General features: G+C 43.3%; 1 protein-coding gene and 1 long non-coding RNA gene across 23 annotated transcripts in view; one reads left to right on the forward strand and one right to left on the reverse strand.

The window, feature by feature from the left end:
* Positions 1 to 19,792, forward strand: part of FGGY (FGGY carbohydrate kinase domain containing) — a 399,594-nt gene extending 379,802 nt beyond the window's left edge. For all 19 annotated transcript variants that reach the window (XM_082687728.1, XM_082687710.1, XM_082687717.1 and 16 more), the window contains 2 exons: positions 15,676 to 15,737; positions 19,574 to 19,792. In XM_082687728.1, coding sequence (XP_082543854.1) covers positions 15,676 to 15,737; positions 19,574 to 19,655 — 144 coding nt within the window. In that variant the 3' untranslated portion in view covers positions 19,656 to 19,792. The remainder of the gene's footprint in view (positions 1 to 15,675; positions 15,738 to 19,573) is intronic.
* Positions 19,793 to 20,109: 317 nt separating this feature from the next.
* The window catches only part of LOC309842856, a 42,647-nt gene continuing 35,162 nt past the window's right edge, over positions 20,110 to 27,594 (reverse strand). For 3 of the 4 annotated variants that reach the window (XR_014299797.1, XR_014299798.1, XR_014299800.1), the window contains exons 4-6: positions 24,833 to 24,986; positions 23,982 to 24,083; positions 20,110 to 23,309 (exon numbers count right to left, since the gene is read on the reverse strand). This is a non-coding gene — a long non-coding RNA (uncharacterized lncRNA). Of the gene's footprint in view, positions 23,310 to 23,981; positions 24,084 to 24,832; positions 25,573 to 27,594 lie in introns of all 4 variants that reach the window. The other variant, XR_014299799.1, reaches the window with a different exon arrangement.

Raw genomic sequence — 27,594 nt, forward strand, 5'->3', positions numbered from 1 at the left:
GTGTCCCTCTGTTGCCTGACAGGAAGCTAACATATCAGCTCAATTGCCTGTTTTCTGTAATAACCCCATCAAACTTCCCTCAATTCCCAGCCTCATCTTCCCTCTCATGGTCAGACACAGGACCTACTTATTCTCAGCGACCATCCACCTTAAAGAGAAAATAGAAGCCATTAGAAAGATAACTGCCATCCAGCTGTATGTCCAGTCATATGTACCATTGCTGGTTCACACCTGGCATGAGAGCTGACTGCATATGTCTCCTCCCAGCTCTGTGTTCACTGACATCACATCAGTAGCTTGAAGATGGCCACAGTGGAAGGATTTACACTAGTGAAATTGGCAGATGCTACAAAGTAGGCTTTTTTTTTTTTTTCATAGAGCCAGTTGTTAACCTTTATCAGCACATCACTGCCTATATCCAGATGCAAACTTTTTCTCCTTCACATTTATTGTGTTGAAAGAGATTATAATGGAACAGCCTGTTATTGGAGACTCCTCCATCCCCTACTGCCTCTGGCAGCCCCCTCAATCCATTATCCATTCTTACTCCTATCTATTTGCTAGCTCCTTCTCAGCGGCATGGAAATGTGCTCTAGACTTGTTCTGTCCAATATAACAGCCACTAGTTGAATGTGATGACTGAGCACTCAAAATGTGGCTAGTGCAACTTGAGATGTGCAAAATATATGCCAGATTTCAAAGAGTCACTGTGAATAAAAGAACATCAAATGTCTACTAATTGTATTGATTACTTGTGAAATGATAATATTTGGGGTATAATAAATAAAAGCTAATAAAATACTCATTTCACTTTGTTAAGTGACTCCTAGAAAATTTAAAATTAACATAACTCACATTATTTCTGTTGGACAGTGCTACCACACATACTCTCATCTTAAACATAAAATCCTTTCTCCTACCTGTTAGCCCCCTCCAATTCTTATCTTCTCACAATCAAAATGTTTTAAAAGATGGCTATCCTCACTGTCCTGATTTCCTCACTACTGCTCTCTGTGGTAACCTTAAGCAAGGATTTGCAGGATTTTACTTCCACAGTTGTACTAGCCTAGGTCACTGATGCTAACTAACCTAGACCGTTGCTCAGCACAAAGGACTTTTGAGTCCTAACCCGGCTTTACCTTTGGCAGCATTTTGCAACATGGAACAGTGCCCACAATCACATGTTCTTCCACTGACAACGCATGTACATGATTTTCCTCCCACTGCTCTGAACACTGCTTTTCAGATTCATTTGCCAGCTCCCCTCTGTCCTCTACTCAGCACTATATGTTGATCTTCTAGAGGGTTCTGTCCATCTTATCTACTTCTGAGGACTAATTTGCTGTCTACAGCCCATAGCTCAGCAGCTATCCATATAACCTGTTTGAGGGCTCACAGGTACCTGGATTCAGACGTGTTCAATCTGAATTCATCAACTCGACCTTCGCTTGCAGGACTGGCACCATCTCATTCATGGCACAGTCTGTAAATGGGGCCACATCTACTCACTCTCCTCTGCCAGAACCTCAAGGACATTATGAACCCATCCTCTCCTTCCTTTCTACTTCAGTCTCTCACAGTCACCTTGTAACTACACCTCATGTCTCTTGAATCCTTGCACTTGGCTTTAATTCCACACTCACCACGCTCTTCTGGTCACCGTCATCTCTCACCTGGACTGCTCCAAGGGCCCCTTGAATGGTGTGCTTGCCTTCATTTTCACCATTCTCTAATACATTGTCTGTGCATTGGCCAAAGTGACCTTCTACAATTTGAATAGGATTGCTCTTGCTTAAAACCCTCCAGTGGCTTCCATTTCACTTTGGCATAATGATTTATAAGACCATCAAATTCTGACTGTTTTCACTCTTTCTGTTCATTGTATCTACTCTTGGACTTCTTTCAGCCCTTTAAATGTGCTATAATATTTCAACTTCAAATATGTATTCTGTGCAGTGTAGATGTCTCTTCATCAGCCATCTTTTTGGGGCCAACTCCCTTTGTACCTGAGGTCATTCCCTCAAAGTAGTTTTATCTCCCTCTGATCTTCTCCTATAGCATCAGTTTTCCTCTTGTAGACTCTAAGCTCCATGAGGTCTAGAGATCAGAGCTGTCAGGCTCACTGATGTATCCACAGTGCCTAGCACAATGCCTGGGGCACACAGCAAACATTCAGTAACCATTTGTTAAACCATGAAAGTAACATCTGGCTCAAACTTGCCATTTGGGAGAAGAATGAAACTGAGGTCCAACAAAAGGAAACAACTTGTTCAGAGTTATAGGGCCTAGACTAAGGTTATTGCAAGACCAGAGCCTCCTTATTTCCAGATCAGTTCTCTTTCCAGTACATCATGTGCCTGTCTATAATTTAGTCACTAGAGAGAAGTGGACTGAATGCCCTACATCTGTGAAAGCCACAGCAAGCTCATAGTCATAACTACAGGTGACATAGTTGTTGTTTTCTTTGTTTGTTATAGGTAAAAGGCCTAGAAGTCCAATCCAAAAATAGATGCCATATTTCTAAACCCAGAAGCTCCTAAACTTTTAATCTCCACAGCATCCATTGTGCTCATTGTTCATCTTCTTTCCTCTCATGAACCAGAGGAATCAGCTGGTATTCATTGTTGGATAGTTTCTTCGTTCCACACTCTTTATCACTCCCCAGCCCAGGCAGCATGTCACATGGAGCAGAAGATTAGGAAGTACTGTACTGTCTTTAAATAGTAGCACTCAAGAAAACATTACAGGGTCCTGTGTAGTGCTGGGGGGGAGATGGGTATAATAATTATAACAATACAAATAATCCCAATTTTTAAGCTAGTAATTTGTGCCAAGTACTAATTTAAATGCTTTGCGTGCATTTTCTTTTTTATCTTAATAACTCTGTGAGTAGTTCCATTATTTCTCTTTTGAAGATGAGTAAACTGAGGCATAAAGTGGCTAGTAAATTGGCCAGGCCATTCAATTAGAAGAGCCAGGGTTCCCATCTAATTGGTCCAGAGCCTAGAACTGTAACTGTGACATCTGACAATGAAGACTGTTGAAATGAGAGTTAGGAAACACCAAAAAGCTCAACTGAGGGAGATCCCAAAGTTGCTTTATACAGATTCCCCACTCCTGATTACTCATTATTTCATTAGTCCATCTGCTCATTCATTTTTTTCATTCTCTCAACACACATTTATTGAAGAGTCACATTATATCAATTACTGGGAATACTGATAAAAATTGCTGGCCTCTATCTTCTTAGATCTCATAGTCTAGTTGGGAGACATATAAGTAAATAGACATTTATCCTACTGTGTGTTCAGTGCTCAGATAGAGGGAAACCATGGGGCTCTGGGAACAAAGAAAGCTTATAAACCAAATTGAAAGGACACCATGATAGTTTATTCAGGACTTGCATTCCACTCCTTTCCCTCTCTCTGTCTGACTTGGGCTTTGCCCTGGCTTCTCAGTTTCCCTCCAGCCCTTGTCTTGCTTTAGTCCTTTGGTACCTTCCTTGGCCTTCCCAACTCCTGGCTTTTGATTCAAGCTCCCTCCTTGTCTTCTCCCTCCTGAAGTTGGTTTGAAATGAATTCTGGCTTTGCCAGAAGGACTCTTATACTAAAGACAGTCAGAGGCCAGCCCCCAAAGCTAAACCAGGGCGTCCAGGACCAACTTTTAATATGACTTTGGCCCCAAAGAGTTGGATGTCCAGTACAGGGAGCTTTAAAGAATATAGTGGGATGGATGGGTCTATAGATACTTTATATCTTCAATAATTTGATTTCTTACCACCTAACCTAAACAGAGAAATTGATCCTAGTAGTTACCCAACATTCCTTGCAGCTCAGTCATTGTGCACTATCTTAATACTGTCACGTTTTTGTTTTTTTGCTGCTAGTTATGAATCCTGATCTGTTGGCCAGAGAATCTTCTCTGTATGGAGTTAACTTGAGACAGGCGGTATAAATTTCTAAGGTGTTCAAATGCTGAGAACTTTCAGGATGTTGTACTTTCTCGAGTAGCAATCTCCCACTGGCCTGCTCTGCCCTAAACGAGGTTTCTGTCTTATAGTTTTAAATGAGGCATATCCTGGCCATATAATTTCTATGAATTAGAGGTACCAGTTGAATTTTGCAACTAAGAAAGTATTTGTGATGATTCTTATTTGTCAATGTGTTTGATATAATAAATGGTGGATTCGACCCTAGCTAACCAGAGAAATTAGAGCCAGAAAGGATCTGCAGAATGAAAGAAAAGGAAGGGATTGAGAATCTGGATATTACCATGAGGTGAAGAAGGACTTTTGGTAGGAATGATGGGACAAATGAGATCATTGGACTGATGGGTAGTTGAAGCCAGCAAGTGGCTATTAGAGCATTGGAATATACATAAATGTACTAGTAAGTGGATGACAAGTTTCAGAGTATGGCTGTGGAGACAAATGCTGGAGTAAAGTGGAGATGAATGGTCATAGAGTTGGAAGCATTTTGAAACCATAAGACTCAAGCATTGGTTGGGTCTTGTAATTGGATGCTCAAATCTTCCAAGATAATGACTAGATGAGAAGACCAGGTGATGTAGGTTTCAGCTTCTTCTAACATAGGGATCCAAGCAAGAGGCCCGAGGGTGATAGCCGTGAGCTGCACAGGAGGCGGGTATGATTGTATGCCTGTCATCATGTGATACAAACCTCCAAGGGGCAAAGCTTTTTGCTTGCTGATGGAGGAATAATTGTCTGGAAATGATTCTGCAGAGCCATGAGAATATTGACACCCAACACCTTCCCCAGCCCACCCACGTCACCAGCCTGAAACATACCCAAGTATATTCTTGTCAACTCTTGCCTTTTAATAGTTTCTGGGAAAATAGGGTTTGTTTTGGTTGATGAGTAGATAATAGTAGTAATAATAACTTTAGATTTATGCATTTAATTTGTACAAAACAAACTTGTAAGTATCAAAACTCCCATTTTCAAATTGAAAAATTTGAGACTCAGAGTGCTCAATGGTAGAGCTAGGATTGGAGTTACGATCTCAGTTATCACTGAAGCCCTTGTTCTACAGTGAAGGCATAAGGGTACAAGTTCCAAAGCTGTGTGTTTCCCCCATATTTCAAGTGGGGATATAAAGTAAGTAAAGTGTTTAATACCGTTCTGGGCCGCAGGAAGTAACAATACATGTTAGCTCCTACTACTAATTGTTGTTGTTGTTGTCGATGGTTATTATTATGGCTGTTTCCGTTCCAGCCCACTGCCGAAATCTCAGCCAGAAATATCAGCAGGACCCTTTTTCCCAAGTCGATAATAGATTACTGGATGGGTCATGGCTTGCAATTTTGAGTCTGTAATCTGTCTGGTGCTTATATTAAGAAGCTTGATATTCTGGCTTTTAGGAAACCCATAGAAGGCGAGTGAAACTCAGGTAAATAGGATGGGCAATTGCTCAGCCATTCATATTCAGACCCAAGGGCTTTGCAGCCAAGCCATGTGTTAGGACCCCAGTACTTACCCTGGCCTCCAGATACTACAGCAATGGTGGGTAGCCTTCCCTATGGTAGAAACCCTCCCAGGGTCATGTGACTGAAATTGGAATGAGACTGCTCCTTGCTGGAGAAACACAGCGGGCATGTTGCCTCTCCGAGTGGACCTAGTAAAACCCTACTAAAATGTACCACCGGGAGTTCACCATTTCACTTGTCAACTGAGAGTGAATCAAAAGAAGACACATTAGGAGAAGGACAGAAAAAAGTGAGTTAGGGGAAATCGGAGGGGGAGATGATGCATAAGACACTGTGGACTCTGAGAAACAAACTGAGGGTTTTGGATGGGAGGGACGTGGGGGTTGGGTAAGCCTGGTGGTGGGTGTTAAGGAGGGCACATATTGCACGGAGCACTGGGTGTGGTGCACAAACAATGAATTTTGGAACACTGAAAAAAATTAAGATAATTTTTTAAAAAGCTACATGCATTGTACCAACAGATTGCAGACCTGGGAAGACTTTAGAAATTGTTTAATCCAACCCCCTCATTTTACTGATAAGGAAAGGGAGTCCCAGGGAAGAGAAGGGGCTCACTCAGGGTCATACAGCTGGCAGTCATTTTGTTTCAAAAATTAATATGAACAGTCTTTCTATACATCAATAAATTCACCTTCCTGCCTTTGTAAACACAGTATAATGGCTGATGGCTGTAATTGAATTTGTCTTTGTGGAGAAAGCAAGCTTTTAGGGTTTTGCAGGGCCCTACTGTCATCAGCGGAAGATAAGTTATCAGGAACTAACCTGAAGATCTGCCTATGGACTGACTGTGAGCTCTTTAAGGAATAGGCCTGGCATTATTCATGAGTTAAGGCAAGTTGTAAATCCTACCTAAGCTACTTATTAGCGTAGGCAAGTCACTTAACCTCTTTGAGCCTCTGTTGTAAACTTAAATCCCAAGACCTTTGTCACAGAATGTTTTGAGCATCACGTGAGGCGAGACATACACAGTGCCTTTGCTAAAATAAGAATTCACTGAGTATGTATGCTCAGCTAACAATTAACTAATATTAACCCTGCTAAAAGCTAGGGATACATCAAAGAATAAGAAAGCCAAGGACCCTGCTTTGGTGGAGCTTAGTTTCAGAAAGGAGGAGCAGAGGTGAGGGCCACAAAGGGAGAGGTCGACAGTAAATGAGGGTGCAGATAAATTAACATATAATTTCAGGTGATGCTAAGTGCTATGAAGGGTTTTAAAGACACGAAAATGAGACGATCTGATAGAAAATGTTTGGGAGAAGTTTCAGACAAATGGCAAAGTCTGGCCACTTTAAGATTACATTTGAGGAGGACCTAAATCATGAAAGAGGCAGGCTGTCGAACATCCAAGAGATAGGGCATTCCTGGGAGAGCAAGAGCAGGCGGGGGCAAGCTTGACCTGTTCAGTCAATAGCAAGATACTGGTTGTTTCCAGTATGAGCAGGACAGTGAGCGAGGGCATGAGAATAAGGTTGTAGATGACAGCAAAGCACCATCTCGAGGTTCTAGGCTATTTTGTAAAATCTGAACGTCATTCAAAAAGCAGTAGCGGTCACATTGCGCGTTTAATAGTGAGAGTAACTGTAATAGAACAAAAACTAAAGATTTTATCCTTGTCCGTGGTTCCTGGCACACAGCTCCTGAGACCCTTTGAATCTCTGGCGTAAAAAGTGTCTTTTGTATACTGATGAGATGACTGGTGGCTGGGAATCATGGACAGCTTCCGCAGGGGTTGATTCAATCAGTGGCCAGTGATTTTTATCAATCAAGCCTATGTAATGAAACCTCCATAAAAAACCCCAGAACAACAGAGTTTGGAGAGCTTTGGTTAGTGCCCCCCAGAAGGCATGGAAGTTCCACATCCCACTACCCCCCAAACCTTCCCTATGAATCTCTTCTATTTGGTTGTTCCAGAATCACATTTTTTATAATAAACCCATAAGAGTAGGTGAACTGGTTTCCTGTGAGCTGTTCTAGCAAATTATCCAATCCTACATAGGACAGCTGGTCACGGGAACCCCCAGTTCATAGTCAGTCAGAAGTACGGAGGGACTTGTGACTGGCATCTAGGGTAGGAGGTAGTCATGTGGGACCGAACCCTTAAGTCTATAGTCTAATGCCAACTCTGGGTGGTGTCAGAATTGGATTGAATTGTAGGACACCCTGTTGGTGTCTCAAGAGGTGGGAAATTGATTGGCGTGAGGAAAAAAACCACAAATTTGGTGTCAGATGTACTGTGTGTAAAAACAGCGCAGAGACAGAATGTAACTTAGGTCATTCACGGATCCATTCAACATGTTTATTGATCCCCTCTTCGGGTCAGGCACAGTTCTTAGTGCAGTGAATGAATCCAGTAACAACCCCTGGCCACATGCTAGTAGGCTAATAAATACGTAAAAATGCATGGAGCATTTACTATGTACTGGTACTAAGTGCTTTACCTGAAAAACTCGTGTGACTCTCACAGCAGCCCAGGGAGAGGCATACTATTAACTGTCCCCATATTTAGAAGGGGAAACAGAGGCTAATACAAAAGCTAAATCATTTGTCCGCAATTGTACAGCCAGTACGTGGTCAAGCCCAACTTCAAACCCTGGCAGTTTGCTGTAGTCAGTCTTTTGTCTTAATCAAGGCACTACATTTGCTTTTTCTGCAAATCAATCTGACTGAGCTTGGGGGTCTTAGGGGACCAAAGTGGAAATCAGGAGACAAGTTAGCCCAGGTTAATCAGAGAGTGGGATATGGGAATTTTCAGCGGCAATGCAAAGAGGTGTTATTCTTCCCACATTATAAATGGGAAAACTGAAGCTTAGTTCACGTATCTGTTAAGTTAGCAGAGCCCAGATACAATGCCAAACCTATCTCAAAAACCCAGTATCTTTTCTGCTAGCATCTCCATCTCCTGAAGCATTGTAGGGCCTCGGCATACCTGTCCCCCTTTATGATCAGGAGGCTAATATGAGGTGATTTGCAGTCAAGATTGGAAAGCTGGGCATTTAGATTTTGTTTTGTTTGGAAGGTATTATATAATTAAAAATTACAAAAAATACGAATATTCCAACACATTCATTTATATATATGTATATATATATACATATATATATATATTTTTCTAATTTTTGCATTAAGATAGATTATACATAAAGTGAAATACACAGATCTTAAGCACACACTGTGATGAATTTTGGTAAATGTTTATACCTGTGTAATTTCCACCCTAAACAAGACCTATGTGTGCACACATGTGATAGGTAGGTGGGTATACAGATATATGGATAGAACTTAAAAATTACAAACAAAGGGCAAGTCTCCACATCATGATTAATGATGAAGACTTCTCCCACTCTTTCCTTCCTCTCATCCCTTCTTCTCAATTGACATTGTTGTCATCAATGCCTGGAGGTTCACAGAATACCAGGTGCAGGTCAAAAGATGACTGTATCCAAAAGCAAAGCAAAACAAAATAAATACGAGAACAACTAGCCATTTCTTCATGTTTGTTGGAGGAACAAAATCACATTGCTCTACTTTCTGTTTTTCTATGGAGGGGTCATGTGCCTCAGCCCACACTTTACCATGTGAACTTGTTTTCCAGTAAAATGACTCAGAGTTCGTGAAGAAGGCAGATTCATGTATTCAGAACTATGTGTCAGCATCTCTGGAAAAAGGTGCTGTGGACTGTGTACTGGCTTATTGTGCACACATATACAAACACACACACACACACACTTTTCACCCGGGAAATTCGCACAAGTAATAAGCAGCAGAAGTAGGATTTGAACTCAAGCTTAGGGGACTCACTCAAGGGCCAAGCTTTCTGTATTACAGGGAGGACAGGAGCATCGAGTCTGTGTGTGGGACTAAGCAATGGCCTGGACTCAGAATTGGACTGGAATTCTGGTTCACTGCATATTGGCTCTATGGCTTTGGACAAATGGCTTTATGGCTTTTTGTACTGTGTTCCCTTCCTTGATTCATAAATTGGGGATAGATGATGATATCGATGTCATAAAGTCATGTTGGGGCTTTAAAAGGTCACATACATAAAGCCATTAGCACCATGCACAGCATAAGAGTAGAAAGTACGTGGGAAATGTTGGTTTGAATCAGTAACATAGCAATGGCCATTGGAGTTGGCTGCTAAGTCAATGGACAGCACACTTTTTCAATCAGTCAAAAAACGTTCAAGCTTGGATCTTCAATACATGGAAACTTGTTGATGGAAAGGCATAGTTGTGTTCTACTGTAATGGTAGATTCCGTGCACTGTAAGACAGATGAAGTACAGCTGCAATAAAATATTTCCAATTCTTGCCTATTACTTTACTTTCATACTAACACTATGCAGTACATCAAGGTCTATTATATATCTATGGCCAGATGAGTTTCTAATGATTTTTTTTAGTTTTTTGATGACTTCCGAATGATTGTGCATGTGCCTGTGTACTTATATCTCAGATGGTATTCTAGATCATTTTGATTTCTTCCCAGTTCTTGTCTTATCTGACCAGGTCTTCATTGCTGTTGTATTGTAATATGAAGAGTTAGTACCAAGTAAAAGTGTCACTGTTTTTTAATTTACTTGGATCTGAATGATCACTGTTACCTTTAATCCACTGACTAAATCTTTTTCATCTGCTTGTCCATTTTGTGAAGGTTAATATAAATGAAACTATGTAATACCTGTAAATCCAGTAGCCTGGAATGTGTAAGTGACAACATGGACATGTCTCTGGATGCTGGGAACACGGGCAGTCACCGTGCTCTCTTGCCCTGCATGGTGTAGAGATCCCGTGCTGCTTTTAAGAAGCCTCACACTTCTTGCGTGCCTCATGTCTACCCAGTGTGTGGACCAACTGACCAGTCTGGTGATGATCTGCGTACTCAATGCTGGTAAAGCTTAACTAATTTCTTGAGACTAGAAATCATATGATACTCTTAGTATTTTCTCCTGGAATCCTAATGGGTCCTCCTGTGCATTCCCTGGAGTGCATACGCTGTTTCAGAAACACTGGCTTACATGATCTTACATTGCCTCCGTGATGAAAGTCCTCACCCTTTCATTCAGCGACTCGGCAAACATTAACCAGGCACCTGTGAGTACGAGGACCAAGCTAGGCTTGACACCTGCAGTAACAAAGTTCTTGCCTTTGGGGAACGCACAGTATAGCTCCCACCAGGCTAGGTCCCAATCATTCTTCCCTGTAGACTGTGACTATGGAAACTGCCAAACTTGCTGTGGCCTTTGGTGCTTAGGTCTAGGCTACCTGATGGCCTTCCCAAATTCTTGAGGTGGTTGTTTCACTTCCCCTGGCTAGTGCAGAAGGTACCAGATCCCCCATTCCTCACATTACCAATATTAGTGTGTCTGCCACTCAGGGGATCCCCATCCTCTCTGTGGGTGTTGAAGAGCCCCTTTCTTCCCTTAACCTAATTTCCCTGGGTAACTCACCCAGTGTAGGCTTCAAGCCCTTTGCTAGCTCCCAGGCCAGGCTGTAACACATGAGAACTGGGTGTCTCCCAGGCCCACGCAGGCCTGGGGATTGCTGGTGCTGTGGCCTGCAGAGTGGTAGTGCGGCCTTGACACAGCAGGGCAGGGTCAAACCCCATGAATGCGATCTTTCATGACCATGGTACAGGGCCCCTATTTTTTCCTACAGAAACCCTTCACTTGCTTTCAGAAGTGACGATCAAATGTGAACTTTCATGGTTTATTTATAGCGCTGCCTTATAGAGAGAAAGAAAAGAAGTGATTAAAATGCGATTTTACAAAATATTTTGTTTGTAAAAAGCTTTCATTGTGTGGGCAAAAAGGAAAGAGAAAAGTCACTGTATTCATTGTGCTGTCTAGACTCTCACACAAAGAGGGTAGCGTGCTGCAAATTAAGATTGTCCAGCCCCTGCCTGCTGACAAAAAGTATGAATTTTGAGGCCAACTTCAAACAAACCCTTCTGAACAGAAATATATTGTGGGGGGGTGACTATATTTAGCACGTGTCAGCATTCCCATAATAAATTCATATTGTTATGCTGTGGTAATTTCCAGATTTATTGCAGCCGGCGGGTTCCTGAGGTTTTGGCTTTATGTTAGTGATCTGGAGAAATTTAAAAAGCCAGCAATGCTGTGTCTGATGACAGCAGTGACTCCCTGGGCACCCTCTATATCGGGTCCAGGACCAGTGATGAGCTCTGCCTCCCAGGATACGAAAGGAACACGAGTCGTTTTGAGTGACTATAGAAGCATTATATATATATATTTGTTTTTTAGAATGCAGTATTTTTTATTATCCTTAAATTATCAGATCCACATTTGCCACTGCAGAATATTTAGAAAAGACAAAAAAGAGAAAAAAAAGTTACCACCCATGCTCTTGAACCTGTTAACGTTCCAATGTATTTTCATCCAGTATTTATTGTGCACATATAACTTGTGTTTAGGACAAACACGGTTCTTGAGATAGAAGTGAGAAACGACTGTGTTTATGACTCCCACCGTCCCCTCCCTGTTGTGCAGTAGAACAAGTTTTTCTCTGCCCTGGTTAAAAATGCTTGTAGTTACATTGCTTTCTTAGATCAAGTACAAAGTCATTCTTAGGTAGCACAAGTTTTAGGGCCTTTTTAAGCTGTAAGACATGGCCCAAATTCAGAAATGTGATGATCAAGGAATATATAATAATCATCACATGAATTTTCTTCTAAAGACGAGGCTTCTCCCCACTCCCCAGCTGGGGTCTGCTGCACATGAGAGGACAAAGCTGGGATTAGTCTTCTCCTCCCCACACAGAGCCTCTCTAGCAGACTCACTTTTTTCTTATTCCTTGAGGTAGTTGGAGGGCGTATGGGAAGAGAGGTCAGAGGTCTAAAAAGTTCTTATCTGATTAGTTCTTTTTGCCTACTATGTGTTTGTAACTAGGCTCCATCAAAGATTTTTCTGGAAATCCTCTACTTTTGGAAATCTCCCACATACAGTATCTTGTCCTTGTTAATGCTACTCTAGTAGACTATTTATTCTTCTCTTCCTTCCTAAGACACTGAGTAGGTCAACTCAAGCTTCTTCATGCAGACTCCCTCTGCCTCATGCGGTAGCCATATTAGACAGTGTCTGAGACAGTCCATGACAGTTCTCCCACATGTGGGGCACCTAGGGTCCATGGGGACCAGCCATGCCTTTTGGAGTCTGATAGACTTTGGCACTGCTGGCTGATTCCAGTGCTGGCTCCGTCACTTCCACACTGAAGCTGCCGCCAGCCCTTCTCCTCCACACGGGAATCCCACTCAGTCCACAGTGTCCCACAACCTCAGGGATACAGCAGATTCGTTCCCTGTTGTCCTCAGTGAAGCCCTGCTCTCTTGACTTGTGAAGGGGGAGGCTCCTCTCAACCCTCCCCTGGAAGTAAGCTTGACGCACAATAAGCCAACAATTAGCTCAAAAAAAAAAAAAAAAGAAAGGAAGACAAAAAAATCTCTTTTTCTGTCCTTCCATGTGGATAAAAGGTTTAAGAGTTGATTAATGGGTCCTCAACCACCCTTTTTACAAATTCTTCAGGGTGGTCTGTTTTCCAGCTCGCTTTGGTATCTTATATCTGTCAACTTTAGATCTCAGCCAAAACTTCCATTTTAGCATTCTGTCACGTGTATGACCCTGAAGTTCATTCATCCCGTAGTCTTTCCCTGAGTGCACATGATATACCAGATGCTGAGTTTGGCAGTGGAAATAATTATAACAGTTCCCGTCTTAAGGAGCTCGCAGTCTAGCTGGGGAGGCTGGTGTGCTAACAAAAAATTGTGGTGCCATGTCATAAACGCTAGGATAGATGGCATAGCACGAGTTGCTGTGGGAGCAAATAATTCAGTCTTTGTGGGAGGCAGGCAGCAGGGATGAGTCAGAAAAAGCCTCCTCAGTGGAGTCAATACCTGAGCTAAGTTTAATGTTTAAATCTGTGCTTTTTTTTTAAGCGAACAAAAGAAGCTCCTTTTAAACCTTTGAAATCTCTAGTGCCTTTATTTGTTTCTCAGTAATTTATTTTAAAAACAGGAAAGGTAATGTGAAGAAAGGAAGAAAGCCTTACCATCTTCCATGTGTCCACACATCTGTTTCAGCGGGAAGGGAAGGGGCGTGTGTGGAGCACCTTCTATGAGACAAGTTTCCTGGGTCCCACCCTGGAAGGCAGTCCTGGAATGTCGTCTCAAGGCTGAGGCGTAAGCTCAACCCAGAGGAGTATTTCCCAAGGCCATTTGCAGGATTCCAAGGAGTGAGAAGAGTCAGAACCATTCTGGAAACCCTGCAGAGTGCTACTCAGAAAAAAAAAAAAGCAAGGACAGGACAAGAGAACGAGGGGCAGAGTTAGTGCTGGGCATTGCTGAGCCCATCTCCACAAGATGGAGTGAGGCTTATTTTAAGGGAATCAAAATTTAAGTCTGTGAAGGAAAATACAGGATGAGCAGAGCTCTTCAAATATCCTTGTGAGTTGGAACGGCAGCAACCTCAAGATGTGTTTGGCTGTTTATCCCTCCACAAAATGGCCCCAGATTGTCCTTTTCCAGCTCTTTTAACCTTGGTTTCCTTTCCAGTAGTTTTTCATAATTTAGAAAATCTCCTCCTTTCTTAAAACTGCTGTTTCTTTCTGTTGTCACTGTGCTTGCTAACGTCAGCATCTTTGATTTCCTAGTCAGCACTTTTAAATCCGTTGAGGGCTGGGAAACCAGAGAACTCATTCAGAATGTTCATGCCATCCTTGGGGAAAAGTTGGTAGAGCATCCTCGCCAGAGCGGCAGTATGGATAAGTGATTAGCCCATGAGACGATACCAAGTTTCCTAACCCTTGAATAACTACTGAAAAGAAATTTATCTATTTCTAACAAAGCAAAGTTTATCACCCTCTATTCTGATCACAGTAAATGTCTCTTCCACTCTGTGGTGAGCCCTATGGTGAAGGGACCCATGCCGTCTTCATCTCTGTTTTCTGTTCAGTGCTGCTCTTGACACATACAAGGGGCTTGGTTTATTTTATGGAGATTCTAGATGTTGGGTAAGCAATAAGTAGACAGAGTGCCTGGCCCCAAGTAGCTTCCATTCTGGGGAGGGCAGGGAGTGAGAGAGAAGGAACACGTAAACCAGTAAATTCTGGGCATACCAGAGGGGAATCAGTTGTAAATAATAAACAGAATGTGTACATTTATGTAAATATAAATAAATTTATATAAATAATGTATAAATTACTCCTTCCCTAGCTACTATGTAAGCTTCCCCAGGACAAAGGGTATGTCTTCTGCAAATCTAACCTAATGTCTGGTACATATTGAGTAATTAATAAATATAATGAGAGGTCATACCTATGTGAACCCTGGATAACTATACCCTTAACAATTAGGGCTCCATAACGGTTCCTAGGTGGGCCTGCTGTGGCTCCCCACTGCCTGCCCTCTCCCTAGGCAAGTCTTTCGGACTCCAAAGTTTGAGGCCACTCCATTCCCCCTAACTTTTCCATTGCTTTACTGGCTTGAGGAGACTGCCCAAGGAAACCTAACCCTCTCCTTCTGATAATGGAGCCTTCTAATAATGATAACTGTGGCTGATCTCAGTGCCACACACACCAGCCACATCCACCCAGATGCTGCCATTCGCTGTCTGCTCCATTGCCCCATTGTAAAGACAAGTAAATCAGACTCAGCCCAGAGGCCTCACATCTGTGCTCATAGTTTGAGGAAAAAGAACTTAAATGTTGACAGAAGAGGTCTTAAGGATGTTATCCTAGAGAGCAGGTGCAAAGTGGGTTCCATCTTCCATTCAGTTGTAGTTACCTTGAGTTTAAGTAAACAATGCACTTAGTGGCTAATTATGTTGCCTTCTGAAGCCCTCATGCCCAGGTAACAAGAAGACTTAAGTAAGTTCCTCTCCCTACTCCCTGCAGGTGGTCACAAAAGTGTCTTGCTGTTGAGGTTGGTTAGGCCCCGGAGCCCTCAAGACTGAATCATTTATTAAGCCCAGGCTGTGTGGTCATAGGTGTAACTTTTAATGTTCATTGGGTTTTATTCTTACTATCAAAGAGAGTAAGTTGAAAAAAAAAATGGACTCACTAAATATCTTAAGGGAGAGGGAATTCTAACTAGAATGTTCTTGCTTTGATCTTAACTTTCCAATTCAGCTCTTTGTGTTCTGTTTTCCATTCGACAGGAGGCAATGGCAAGAATGAGCAAAGTTGGGAAGGTCGTGTTTCCCAGACTTGAGGATAAAAGGTAAGCTTATATTTTTATATGCACCGTGCTGAGGAATGAGGACAAAGACATGTAACTGGAGAGCTAGAATAAACCTTGGGGGCCATGAATCCAGTTCTTTCATTTAATAGCTGATACAACCAAGTCCCAGAGAGGTGACGTCACTTTGTTACCTAATGTCACAGAGCTAGGTAGGGCCAGACCTGGGGGTCAAATACAGACTTCTGAACTCCCAGGCCAGGGTTCTTTCCCCTAGAGGTCATTAGCAGTACATCTGAGCTTCTGTTCTGAAATGGGGATCGCTTATAGGTTCCACCAAAGGACACAGTAACATCTGTCTGTTCTTCTGCCCTTTGCATCACTTGGCACTGAGGACTTAACATGACCTTGATCAGTATTTCTTTTTTTTTTTTTTTTTTTTTGAGAGTTTATTTATTTATTTATTTGACAGACAGAGATCACAAGTAGGCAGCGAGGCAGGCAGAGAGAGAGGAGGAAGCAGGCTCCCTGCTGAGCGGAGAGCCCGATGTGGGGCTTGATCCCAGGACCCTGAGATCATGACCTGAGTCGAAGGCAGAGGTCCCACTGAGCCACCCAGGCGCCCCTTGATCAGTATTTCAACCCTAATCCACAAAATACTAATTTTTTGAGCTCCTGCTATATTCACAGCATTATGCTAATTTGCCTATAAGCAGGGCTTACAGGAGACTGAGACATAATCTTATGTGTGCACGTAGATCATTTCAGAAGGAAAGGATAAGTTCTACAATAGAAGTATTACCAGGTAACAGAGTAGCTCAAGGAAGAAAGCAGTGTGACCATATGAGAGAAAACTTTTGGGAGGAGATGAAGTCTCACTGACTTTAATGCTTAAAAGAGATGGGGAGGACGTGCTCACTGGAAGGAATAGCATATGCTAAGTTATAAAGGTGAGAACAGCATGCCATGTTCAGATAACTATAAACAGTTCAGAATTCTGAAATACAAAGTATGAGATGGGGGTAGGCAGGAGGTAAAACACTGGGGAGGAGTTATGGGAGGGGGTCATCTCATAAGGAACTCTCTGAGGCCTTCCTGAAGACCTCAGACCTCACCTTGTGGGCAGATTGGGGATACTGAGCTTTACATAGTGATAGACCTGTTCAGAGGCAGATTTTAGAACCATCCCTCTGAGAGGATGGATTAGAAGGCCCACAGAGGAAAGGAGAGGCCACATGGAAGGCTTTTGCAATAATCTAGTGACAGATGAAAAAGACCTGTGTTAAGCCATAAGTAGTGAGTTTAAAAAATGGAAAGGTAGGGGTGCCTGTCTGGCTCAGTCTAAAAAACATGTGACTTCATCTCGGGGTCATGAGTTTGAGCCCCACACTGGGCATAGAGATCACTTAAAAAATAAAATCCTTAAAAAAAAATTTTTTTTTAAATAAAAATGGAGAACAGTCGTGCAAGTGACTTTACAGTTGTATTTGAAGTTAAGCATAAAAACAAATTCCACCTTCTGTAACAGCAAAGGTATTGATCCCACCAAAGCATGATTGGTATTTAACAGAGTTGGAAATGTCCATGAAAAAGCAATCCAATTTCTTTTCCTTTTCTGAAAGAAGGTCTCCAAGTGGAGTTGGATTGTTAACCCTTTGAATGTAAAACCCTCTAGATATAGGGGTTAGAGAAGCAGGCCATTACCTGGGGGAAACTCAAGTCAGGAACATGGAGAGGTCTGAGCTCCCAATGGCCTTGGGAACCTAGCCTAGCAGCTTCCTTCTTTTGTAGAAACAGATTATTCTTCTCCATCTCTTTGCTGACCCTCCCAAGACATTTGAGGGATGTCTATTTATAAGTTCCTTCAGTAAATCCACATGTTCTCTTGAAAAGAATCTTTAGCTTCTCAGTCCGCTGGGAGCTCTCTTCTGTGGAGGTAGTACACGTGGTACTCTGGCACCATCTACAGGCAGCCCCAAGGTTTGCCAGTAGAATGATGGCATTTCCTTCAGAATGACTCTCTTCAGCATCTCGTTACCTCAAATCACATTACTCTCTGTATGAGACACTGGCTTAGGTCTGTGCCATACAGAATCCACTGACAGAGTGTGAGGAGAATTTGGAAGCAAGGGGATGCAGTGGATGTTAAAATTCAGGATCGCAGAGAGCATAATCTGGTGACCATGGTTCAATGTGCTTTTTAGGAAGATCCCAAATCTCAGCCTTATGTCTGGCCGAATTTATCTGTGCACTCACAGTAGCCACTTGAAAGTGCCCTGGGGAAAAAAATGTGCTTTAAAAAGCACTATCAACAGATAGTGTCATCTACAGAATTAGAGAAAATATTTGTTTATCATATATCTGACAAAGACTTAATACGTAGGATATACAGAGTATTCTCAAGACTCAATAACCAGAAACAACCCAAAATCCATCTCATATAATGTAAGAAGTACTTAATGTTAAACCATCATAGAGTGTCATTAGAAGGATAAAATTTCTGTCCCTCAAATCATTCTAGGATTAATAAATTTCAAGGCTCATAGAGCAGCTTTTAGTAGAAATTATTTACCACAAGATTGATGATATTGTTGGAATATGAATTTTTTTAAAAAAAAAGTAGTGACGGTAACTAGTACTGATAACACTCACTAAGATCCAGGCACTGTTTGAAGTACTTTTCTTGCATTACCTCATTTAATTCACATAACCGCTCTGCTGAGATAGCTCCTATAATTACTCTCATCCACATGTATATAAGGAAATTTGGACACCGATGGTTTAAGTAGTGTACCCAGTGTCACACAGCTAGTATTCGTCAAACTGAGATTCAACCCAGGCTTCAGAGTTCACCTCTTGACACTGTATTTGGCCCCATTACAGCTCGTAAGAATGGTTTGGGTAGATCTCATATTAATCTACTTAGCTTTGCATGTTATAAGAAGTCCCCGTGTATACCCAGGGTTGCTTTTGCAGTCTCTTTCTTCTGATTCACAAGCTTACATCAAAACTCCTTCCTGAGGACTTCTTTCCAGACCATTCCAGAATCTGCTGAGACATGCTCAACTGGCATCATCAATCCTCACCCTACGTCAGCTCCCCCAGCCTAAGAGGAGTAAGGACAAAGGTGCAAGTGTTCACTTATAACTTATTCTAGCTGCTATTATCCCTTTCAGAATCAGGCTGCTGTGCCCTCTGTCTCAGGGCCAATATCTCATTCAAACAGGTTCAGGGATGACAGGTCTACCGGGACCCAGACAAAGAGTAGAGGGAGGGCAGGGTCCACTCTGGGGTGCCTGGACCACAAGGCACATCTAGAGGGAAAACATCAGGGACATTTTCACGGGGTTTTACTCCCAGATAAAGGTGTCTGCAAAGGAAACATTGCTGTGGATTACAAAGGAAACAGGTGTAGAATCCACAAAGGGTGATGAAAATGTTCATTCTTATCCCTGGTCAGCCTGTGGTTTCTAAACCAGTCATCAAACCTGGGCTACTCATATATGAAATACTTATTGAAGCTGGCAGTGAGAAAGGGCCTGTGTTGAGCCTGGGCCCTTTTAGTATGTCATGGCAGAAGCTATGAAGTCAGACTGACCTCAGTTTGCATTCCAGCCTGGCCAGTGTTGAGCTACTCTCTCAGTATGCCTGTCTGAGCAAATGTCTTTATTTCTACAATGAGGATAATAACAGCCCGTGTAGGTTGCAGATAACAGCTGTGAGTCATGAGGATCCATGGCTCGGGATGCTCTCAGCATTCAGAAAATTGGAAATGTCTGTACAACCCAAGAGCTACATCCTTGTTCTTCTGAATATAAGGGGAAGCTGCATTACGGTTTGGTCTGAGACCATTCAGCATACTCAATTTTCTCCCACAGATACTATGACAAGAAATACCAAGTCTTCCTGAAGTTGGTTGAGCACCAGAAGGAATACGTAGCGATCATGAAAGGAGACTGAAGAGACCTTGCAGGTGTCGGTGCCAGAAGGTCCTTCGGGGACCTCTGTCTTCTCATCTTACATTCGAGATCCTTTAGGTATCGCTTTATCATTTCTGTATTGTCTTTTAATAAAGACAACCAAGACGTGTACAACCAGAACTAGAGTCTTCCATTTCAAAGTACCACCATTATATAGCTGGCAGTTTCTGCAGAAACCACCAGAAAGACACAAGTTTCACACAGGGTCCCAGGGTCTCCTGTGCCGCTAGACCTTGGGGCTCAGTCAGTCCAGGTGAAGCTCGTACTTGGTGGCTGAGTGTCAGCCATTGAATGAAAGACTTGCATGGCTGTAGGTAGGCCATCTAATGCTTATTTTGTAGGTGTCCAAAAGCTTATTCTCAACCTCTTATTTTGGAAATAATTCCAGACTTACAAGAAGGTGGCAAGAGTAGGGATGATACTAGAAACACCCATGCAACTGCCTTTTACATTTCACCCCATTTGCTTTATCGTGTGTACATTCTCTCTGCACATGTGTATGCATGTGCACACATGTATGCACACATGTCTGTATATATGAATTTTGGAGTCGTTTGAGAGTGAATTTCCACAGACTTAACTTCTATAGAGTACTTTGATTCAATTTTCTGTTCGTATTCCAGTTTCGTCAGTAACTCCAAGTCCTTTAGGGCAGTTTTTCCCTTCCTGTACAGGATCCAGACTAGAATCAGACAGTGCATTTAATGACAGACTCCTCATCTTGCAATCCTCATATTAAAAAAAAAGGTACAGGTAGGAGTCGTGAACGGATCCAGGAGGGAATTTTGACAAGTCACAGGGTGTGTGCATGGTCTTAAAATGTCTCCTCACAGATAGTTTATTAGTTACAAGAGGAGAAATGACATTAATTATATTGGGGTGAAATGGGACAGGATCTTGATTGGGTCATCAAAATTAATTTCAGATGGGTAGATGGATATCACGTGCCCCCAGATGTGAGAGCCTGAGAGCCTGAGGTCATAGCAACAGTCTGACTAGGAATGCAATCTAATGAATCTAATCATTTAAAAAAAAAAATCAGACAAATTCACAATGGGCAGCATTCTATTTTTTAATGGACTATATTCTTCAAAAATGTCTGTGTAATAAAGACAAAGAAAGGTTGTGGAAAGTTTCCAGATTAAAGGAAACTAAAGAAACATAATGGCTAAAAGCTTTTGATGTAGACAAGTATTTGGGAAAAAAAACAAAACAAAACAAAAAAGAGTTCCTTTGTTGACACCATAATACATGCATAAACTCACACAGACATATAATGTATATATATACACACACTCACACGCCATCTCAGACCCACGAGTAACTACTAATGTTGAGTCTAGAGCCTTCGGAAGTCAGATGAGTTTGGATAGAGGACGTATAGGCTTCAGCAAGTAGAGGGAAGAATCACTATGAGTCAGTCAGCAAACATCTCAAAGTACTTACTCTGTTCCAGGTCTTGTGGAAAGCATTGGAGCACACGGATTATCTAAAAGCAGGGCCCAGAGGTCCCCCTTTAATGAGAGAGACACACATAAGTGAATCCATCGGAGTACATTGTAAGAGACGCTCCCATAAAAGAGGGTCCCTGCTGCCTGGAAGAAGATCCAACACCCAGAAAAGCAGGAGGCAGCAGAGGGTTGACAGGTAGAGGGAAAGGCAGCATGGTGTAAGGGCTGTGGGCCCTGGCTTGGGGCTCAGAGCTGCCTTTCCCTCTCACTAGCTGTGTGACTTGAGAAAGACCCTTACCCTTCCTAAGACTCAGTTCCCTCATTTTTAAAATGAATTAACAGTACCTACTCTGCAGGATGACAGTGAGACTTCAATGAGATGATATGCATAAAGCACTCAGCTCAGCTGCCTAGGCCACATTTGTCTTTTGCAGGGCCGGGTACCTAGAAGATGCTCAAAATAAGAACAGTAAAAGTTACTGAGTAGGACGACCCCACCCAGTTGCAAAGGCCGGCTCTACGATGGCATTCCATGGTGTCCAAAGGATATCGACATCTTAGATACGGTCCAGGTTAAAGGTGGGAGTGGATGTCCACTCTAGCAGCAGGAGAAAGCCCAGCTCACTCAGCTAGACACCAGCCAGCGCTTAGGGAGAGGAGGGGATGATGGAGGAGGACTGGGGAGTCAGACACAGCACCTTGGAGGAAAAGTCCGGAACAGCAGGATCCAGGCAGGTGGTCAGGACCACAGCCAGACGAGCTCCAACCGCTAACGCTGATCAGCACTGACTCGGACACGGGGACAGGCCTGGGCCTGCTCTGGCAAAGCAGGAGTGAATGCAGTAGCTGCCCACGGCAGGAACACGGAGGGCGGGAATGAAGAATGACTAGCTGTTTTCCTCTGTGTTCTCTCCAGTCCTTGCTCCAGGGCTGCAAGGCAGGCAGCACGAACCTCGCGCCCCAGCTGAGAAAGTGAGGCTTGGCACGGAGAAGCGGCTTGTCCAGAGTCCGCCCTTTCAGAATCGCCCTGGGGCAGAGCATTGGGGGTCACCCCCTTGTGACGTTGGGGAGCAGTTCTGCCCCCAGCACTCACTCTTTAGTCCCAGGGCGCATGCTGTGGGGGACCCATGCTCCAAGGCCAGTTGCTTGTCCCCCTCAAACCTGATCTTGGGTTCCCAACACTTTATAGAAAAAGGAAAACATACCCAGATGAGGCAAAGATTATGGGAACACTAGGAAGCCTCTGGCATCTCAGCAGTGATGAGGAGCCTGCTAGAAAGGCTGAAAGGTCTTGGGCGAGATTCTTAACCTCCAGGCCTCCGTTTCCTTGTCCATGGATGAGATAATCCTGCTACCTACCTTGTTGGGCTAGTGGTAAGGAATCTGAGAAACCTACGTGTAAGGTCCCTAGCATGGTGCCCTGTAGATAATAGCAGTCCCCAGATAACCACTTCTACAGGGTTCTCTTTGGACCATCTGGCCGGAGGGTTAATTCCTAAGAAAATGATTCAGTTCCCTACTATAAAGCCAGCGTGTTAGAAAAACGTTAAGTGTCTATGTGGATTTCTAGAACCACGTGTAGCTTGAGAACAAAAATTTTAATGACTCCAACACTCACCTTCCTGACCTGGGAAAGGGGGCTTTATTTAATGCACACATGTGAAGGGTAAGTATGTTTTGCTTTTATGAATAAGAATTACAATGTGGCCAGAGTGGTTTGTGGGATTTTTGTTTTGTTTTGCTGCCTACTGAAAGCTTTTCTTTCAAGTTGAAGCCAGCCTGGCTTAACGAATCCTTTTGCCAAGGAACACATTGTATAGGTTTTTAGTTTTGACCAAAAATCCTTGCCATATGTGAAGAACATAAATGTGGTTTTCAGAAGAGCCCAAGAGAACAAAAGCAGGGAGAGAGAAGGCAGGGAATGCAAGACCAGGACGGCCGAACAGTCTGACATGTTGTAGAGGTGCCGTAACCCTCAGACCCGACGCCGCAGGTTGCTGGGGTCCAAACGAGGCATCCAGATGGGATGCCCTCTCCTGGGGAGACCCAGACTGCTTGCCGGACTTGATATTCGGAGTATCCTGCATGTGGTGCCAGTTGCGGCAGGGAGTAGAGAGATAGATGGATGGAAGTTCCAAAGGGAGCGGGGAAAACACAGTAGGACACATCCTGGAAACTCCCACCTGGAAAGAAGGACCAAATCAGCAGGTGTCGGGAGGAAGCTAAAAAAAAATTTTTTTTAAGATTTTATTTATTTATTTGACAGAGAGATAGATCACAAGTAGGCAGAGAGGCAGGCAGAGAGAGAGGGGGAAGCAAGCTCCCTGCTGAGCAGAGAGCCCGATGTAGGGCTCAATCCCAGGACCTTGGGATCATGACCTTAGCTGAAGACAGAGGCTTTAACCCACTGAGCCACCCAGGTGCCCCGGGAGGAAGCTAAAATGTTAACATGATCCGCTGTTTCTCCCAAGCCTGAGATTAATCAGGTTCTTTGGGGTTGTTTCTTTGTTCCCTCTGTCACTGGCCTGTGAACTCTTGCATGGCGCACTGACTCTCATAGGGTCTGTGTCCTCTGCACCTGAACAGTGCCAGCATGCTGGGTGCTCGATGGATGAACAAATGCACAAACACAAGATACTCTTCTGCACAAAGTAGACTAGGAGAACTAGAAATACCTCACAAGTACCTCACTTTGGGGCCACTCTGTGATACATGTTCATATGCCTTCATTTAGGCGAAGCCAAACACTTGAAAGCTGGACATGGTCCGTCCTTCAAGGATTAAGAAAATCATGCCTTATACCTAACAAGTTGCTTTTAGGATTTTATTGCACACACATACGGATAACCACACACCTTCATTGTGGATTGTAGTTCAAGCTCCGAAACCTTTTGCAGATTTTCAGTGTTGTTCCAGACCATTTCCCGTACGGTCCCTTAGGGGAAGCCAATTGCATCCTAGTTTAGAAATAGCCATTGTTCAGCAGGGCCACAGTACGCATGCTTTCAAAATTCAAGGGCATAGTTACAGATAATTACCATCAAAGGATTTAAAATGAAGGACATTGTCGCTAAACAAGAAACTAACGACTGAGTGGGGCTGTGTAATGTAATTATACTTAAGATGGGCATTCTGATGAATCACAGAGGAATCTTTGTGCTGCCTTGTGTCTTCATAAATGCACTTAACTTCTGTTGACAGTAATAGGAGGGAGTCAAATATAAAAAGCAACCCCCCCCGCACTTTTCCAGTTTCTAGAGGGAGAACTTAAAAAGAAAAAGTGCATTTTTTAAAAGGATGTTTTATCCAGTACTTCTGAATATTCGACAATTGTATGAAGTCATGAAACAAAAGTAACTTAAAAACAAATGCTACCACTAATCAATTCAGGTGTTATGTATCATTAACATACCCAAAATCTTACGGTCAATGTCCATTCTGCACAGAAGATCACTTAAAGATTACATATTTAAATAAGTGTTTCTAAGGACCTCAGTTTTATTTACTTATGTCCTGCCCGAAGCCTTCAGTAGAGGTGTTTTCTTATTAAAAATTGGGGGCAGCGGGGTGTGGGGGGATCCTGGCTGCCTGCCGGACAATGTTAACACATTTGAGGGGGAAGGTGTGTGTCTGATATTTAGACAAAGCCAGTGAGGATGTCTCTCCTATTTCTTTACTGTTTTCATGTTGATTGCCGATACCTTACCTCAGCAACTCCTTGTAATGAACTGGTGAGGGAGGCCTGGCAAGGAGTGGGATCGCATCTTCCAGCGACAAAACCCACAGCTCCGAGGGTTTAAGCAACTGGCCCGAGATTGTGTGACTGCAACACAGAGGCAGCAGGACTCCACCGCTTCTTCCTAAATAAATTCAATTAGCTTATTTGCGCAACAGAGGATGATTCATTAGTTCGCTAATTGCTCTCTCCTCCACGGTTCCCTTCTGTAGCAGATGTATAAATATCCAGGAGGCCCCTTCTGATGCTCATTGGTTGATCAAAGTCCTGTGTTATTGCTCTTGGCAAGCAGAGTGGTAAAGTGAGAAAGCCTCCAGCCACGGAGTCACTGAGTCCTTCACATCACAGCTCCCCTGCTTACTAATGGACGTGGTATGTGACCTCCCGCGAGCCGGTTGACCTCTGCGTCTCTGTTTCTTATCTTATAATGTAGGAGGAAAGAAAATCTGCCTCGTGGCTGATGTGAGGAATAAATGGGATGATGTTTCCAAGTGCCCGGCACCATGCCTCACATAAAAAAGAAGTACCACAAATGCCAGTTTTTCTCCTGAACCGGTCCGTTTCTGCGTTAGCAGATTTCTAGAAGCATTGCTTCAGGTCAAGGTGGACAACATCATCTCCTGTTTCTAGGAGTAAATCTTCTGTGTTCCATCATCAACAACCCAGCCAGCTATTGAGCTTTTGCAATGTCAGGAGATCTGGAACAGTCCCTGTTGATGCACGAAGGGGCCAGCATTAGGCTTGAGAGAGAGGGGACAGACATATCCAGGAACAGATTTCACAGCAATGTCGAGCGAGGTGCCAATGAGCATCAGAGTTGATAGGCACTTCAAGAGGCCCAAGGATGCCAGTAACATGGGTATGTCTGGAGAGACTCATCCAGAAATGAGCCAAGTGGAAACATGTCCAGCCCTGCCTTTCTGAGATCTGAGCTCTAGGTACTGAACGTCTTCTCCCTTTAGATTCAGCTCTGCTCCATCCCTGAGGTAACCAAGACAGAGCAGGCCATATGTATCCGGTTCAGACCACCCCCAGCTTCCTGCCAGTGGGTCTGGAATTTATCTTTTTACCATTAGCCCCTGGGCACCTGGAGCCCCACCAAATCATAGACTTCTCCCCTAAAATATAAATACATGTTTGTCAAACCCAGCATGACCCCTTAACGCTGTGCCATGATCCTTTGCTAATCACAAAGCGAGAGAAATGTTGAGTCCTCCCACGTGGGCACACTGCTTTATTCCTAAGCCCTACGTCAAAGTCCACACCTCATGTTACATTTCATTACACCTGCAATTCTCCTGAGCTCAGGCTTTGTTTACTTATTCTCTTATTTCTGGCCTCACTACTTCTTTCAAATTTGACTTTTGAAACTCTCTGTGGCTTTCCTTCAACCACAGGTTGGTTAAATTCTCTTTCCTGCTCCTCTGACTTAAAATCATCTCTCCTGTCCTACCTGGCCCCAGAACGTCCCGTCTCAAGTTAAGCCACGTGAAAGGTTATCGCCCTGGACTCAGCTAATAGAAACCAAGGCTAAGTGCCTCACTGGGCCTCCAGTCTTCCTCCTAGGGCTAGAATCCTGCCTTGAATTTGAGGCCGCTTGGCTAGAATTCTGATACATTATCTAACATTTGGCAAATGCCAAATCCAGTGCCCTATAATGCTCTAGCCACCAACCTGGGCCTTAGACAAACCTCCCAGAAAGAGTCCAAGGTACTCAGGCATACTTTCTGACTAGAAACTTCTATCGCTGTGGCAACCATTCTGATGTGAGTGATAGCAGTTGGTGGGTGTTCTCTGTTTCCTGTTCTGGCCCCCTTGTGGTTAAGTGGGATCTTGTAACCAGTTCTGATTAATGAGCCGTGGGGAGATGGTGGGTGTTATTTCTGGACCAAGTCCTTGATTGTCAGTGTGTGAATCCCCAGAGCTTTTCTGTTTCTGTTACAGAACAACTAGCAATGTTCCAGATGGGGATTCTCCCTCAGCCTGGGTTCCAGAGTGAAGATGACTCAGAGCACCCCACAATGAACACGTAGCTTAAAGTGAGACATCAACTTTTGTTGTGGAAAACAGAATTTTAAGGTGGTTCCATACCTCTGCATCATCGATCTTCACTGTTAATATCCTATACTATTTGAGCTACATTGACCCCTATGAGGCCAACTTCGCCATGATCAGAACAACAGGCTCAGTCTTGTATCGGGAAAGACTTGTAGCTAAATTCATCCCTGTGGTCTGAGCCCTGAACAACCCGTCATGGGTCATTTCCCCATAACCATGCACCGAATGCTCAATCTCACAGGAAATCAGCAGCATTTCTATGCCAGGATTGCCTAATAGTGACTTGCACGATATTTATTTCCTTTATAAGAAATATAGAGGCAAGCTGTCATTAAGTTGACTTGTGGATTCAACCATCCCACCAGAGACAAGCTCTTTTATCCTTCTGTTCCCCCAGCCTTTGACCTCAGGTTTGTCACTCCTGATTGCACTATGCCACAGCCTTTAGAGGCATCCTGTTTTTCAGGTAACAGCATCCAAAGCATAATAAGTTTTCTCTATGCCACCACCTTTTTTTTTTTTTTTTTTTCAATCAAGGAACAGCCCCTTAGTGACTTCTTTGGTCTCCCTAGCCAGATTGCGTATCCCCAGCCCACCGCTAGGGACTGGCAAAGCTGTACTGGGACTGGGCATGCTGCTATTCCAATGAAGTCTGGGAGCACAGGGAAGCCAAC

Source organism: Mustela nivalis (assembly GCF_964662115.1).
Source record: "Mustela nivalis genome assembly, chromosome: 10".
In the NCBI taxonomy this organism is placed as follows: Eukaryota; Metazoa; Chordata; class Mammalia; order Carnivora; family Mustelidae; genus Mustela; species Mustela nivalis.